This window comes from Mercenaria mercenaria, chromosome 1, assembly GCF_021730395.1.
Source record: "Mercenaria mercenaria strain notata chromosome 1, MADL_Memer_1, whole genome shotgun sequence".
NCBI classification, from domain to species: domain Eukaryota; kingdom Metazoa; phylum Mollusca; class Bivalvia; order Venerida; family Veneridae; genus Mercenaria; species Mercenaria mercenaria.
Genome location: NC_069361.1, coordinates 73050958 through 73053376, shown reverse-complemented (window position 1 = coordinate 73053376; position 2419 = coordinate 73050958). Strand labels below are relative to the sequence as shown.

Sequence of the window (2419 nt, the reverse complement as noted above, 5' to 3'; positions counted from 1 at the left end):
TTCATCTTACTAGGCCACACAAACCAAACATCGTTTTCTTAGGTGACATTCTGTTTAGAAATGGGAGAAAAGGGGTCGAAAGCAAAAAATGTCAAATAAAAAGGGTTTGATCTAAAGAGCAATAATAGTCATATATCCTGACTTTTTAAAGTCTTGCAAAACGAAAAAAGACTCACAAGCAGGACAATACTGAAAAATTGTAAAAGCAAATCATATCTCATCAAAAACCATGTGAATACATGCACTGTTATCAAGTTCAATGTTTTGTGTCCATTTCATATTTTTACAAATCATACAGAATTCGTGTTTTACTGCATGTTTATTTTCTGTACAGAATACTTCAAACTGTCATTTGAATAGTTATGCCAACCTGTTAGAAGTTCCCCTTTTACGTGGTGCTTCTGGCCATGCTAGGTTTTGCCAGAACCTAAAGTTCTTATAATGGAGCTGAATAACGTGGTCTGTTTGATCTTTATAGAAAATTTTCCCATTACGGAACCATGCTGCTTGAACCAGATCTGGTTTTTTGTATTTCACCGATTGAAGAGTTTTATAATTCTCAGCTGTTAAGTCATCCATTATGGATATTGATTTTGGAAATAACTTTCTGTTTCTCATTACTTTGTTTTTATCTAGTCTAGATTTCAACTGAGCAATAATCGGCCTTGGTTTATCACCTTTTGCCCCAATTCTATGACTGATGACAAAATCTTCACGTTTGAGGTTTAAACCCGGTACATATTCATTCAGTTTCTTCCTTACTATCTCTGTCGTCTGTTCATCATTTTCTGATACTTGTTTTTCGTTTTCCTCCTCGGTGTTACTTACTTTCATGGCGTATGTATCGTGGTTTGATTCCACACTTTTCTTCTCTGCACTCTCGCTGTTTTCACTCGTGTCTTTTTCTGCTGGTTTAGTGTCAATGTTTTCATCAAGTTTCTTTTTCTCATTTCTAACTTGTATTTTAGGAAAAGTTTCTTCTGGAATACCAAAAATTCGAATATTGTTTACTCTACTATATTGTTCACAGTCATTAAGGTATTCATCAGTTTTCAAAGCATTATCTCTCATTTCATATTTATATCTATCTATATTTGCATTTTGATCAGACATGTCCTTGCTCAACCTGCTTATATCTTCCTTCATTTTATCATATTCTGTCTTCATTTTGTCAATTTCCTTTTCTTTCTCAAACAGTTTACCTTCAAGTATTTCCACTTTCTTCTCTGTTGAGGCTAGTAGTTCTTCTTTCATAGTTTGTATTGTTTCTTTGATCAGCGTTTTGAGAGTTTCGTCATTTTTAGTCATAACATTTTCTAGCTTTTTGTTAATTTGCTTTAGTTCTGTTTGAATACTTTTCATTGTATTTTCATTTGACTCTTCGTTTTGTTTTTCATGTTTTTGTTTTTTCTTGTCACTTTTAATTGGTGTTGCACTCATGCTGGTGTCACTTTCGCTTACACTACTCATTTCATTTCGTTTTCGCTTTCCCGTGCATTTTTGCTTTTACTATCTTCAGACATCCTGAACTTTTACAGTTGTACAATATACTATATATTATATACCTAAGTTTTATTTTTTTTAGCTTGGCCTTATAGTCACTTCAATACTCTCACTGATTCAGTCCACCTAATCCATGTGTTTCTGTTACACAGTGTCCATGTATAGATAAATCCAATACACTCAATGTACACAATGGCTACCCATTCAATAACCTTTGACAAAAATGTTTACATAGTTCCTAATCCTGTTCTTGTTAAAAACACATTTCTTATTTCCAATTAGATACTTTTATATTCCACAGTTGTTTTATGCAGTTTTATTTAATGTTGATAGTTTATTTCCACCAAAATTTTAAGTTATTATCAGAGCACAAAAAACATGACCATCTTATCCAAGGGACACAACTCTCTTATTATTTCATTTTTGATTGTGCATACATTAACCATTTATGTCAATATTAGAAAGAATCTGCCAAATGGATATCGCGGGGTACATTTTGCCGCAAATTACTATGCTTATGTTGTCTAGCCGATCAGCAGCAGCGTTGATTAACACAGAAGTCTTGAGCAATTGATAAAAAAAGTAATTTCCGGATATCTAGTATACACATTTTCAATCGCCGGACACTAACTTGCCTGAAACAGGTGCCTTTTTGTACTATATTTCCTCAGTTAGCCAAGCCATTCCTTTTAAAAAGGACTTTTTTTTATTACCTTACTGTTATACAACACCGTTTACTAACAAGTTCATCACTTTCACCTTCAACAAGACGTTTAACCTTTAGCCTGCTGGCGGCAAGTGATTTTGCATTTGCAATCAGTGCAGACCAAAATCAACTGATCATGGTCTGCATTGTTCGCTATTCAGTCAGTACATTTTCAGTGAACACCCCTTTGAATAATACGTGGTACTTCCC

At 33.8% G+C, this 2419-nt stretch overlaps 1 protein-coding gene across 1 annotated transcript; it reads right to left on the bottom strand.

Annotated features, from left to right (window-relative positions):
* Nucleotides 1-360: 360 nt before the first annotated feature.
* On the bottom strand, nt 361-1362 carry LOC128546645 (uncharacterized). Its single transcript, XM_053517670.1, has one exon. It carries the CDS (start codon nt 1360-1362, stop codon nt 361-363), a length of 1002 nt encoding a protein of 333 aa, XP_053373645.1.
* Nucleotides 1363-2419: the final 1057 nt, after the last annotated feature.

What these genes read in the sequence shown, in the direction of transcription:
- LOC128546645 (XM_053517670.1), bottom strand. Translation starts at nt 1,362, where the DNA reads ATGAAAAGTATTCAAACAGAACTAAAGCAAATTAACAAAAAGCTAGAA.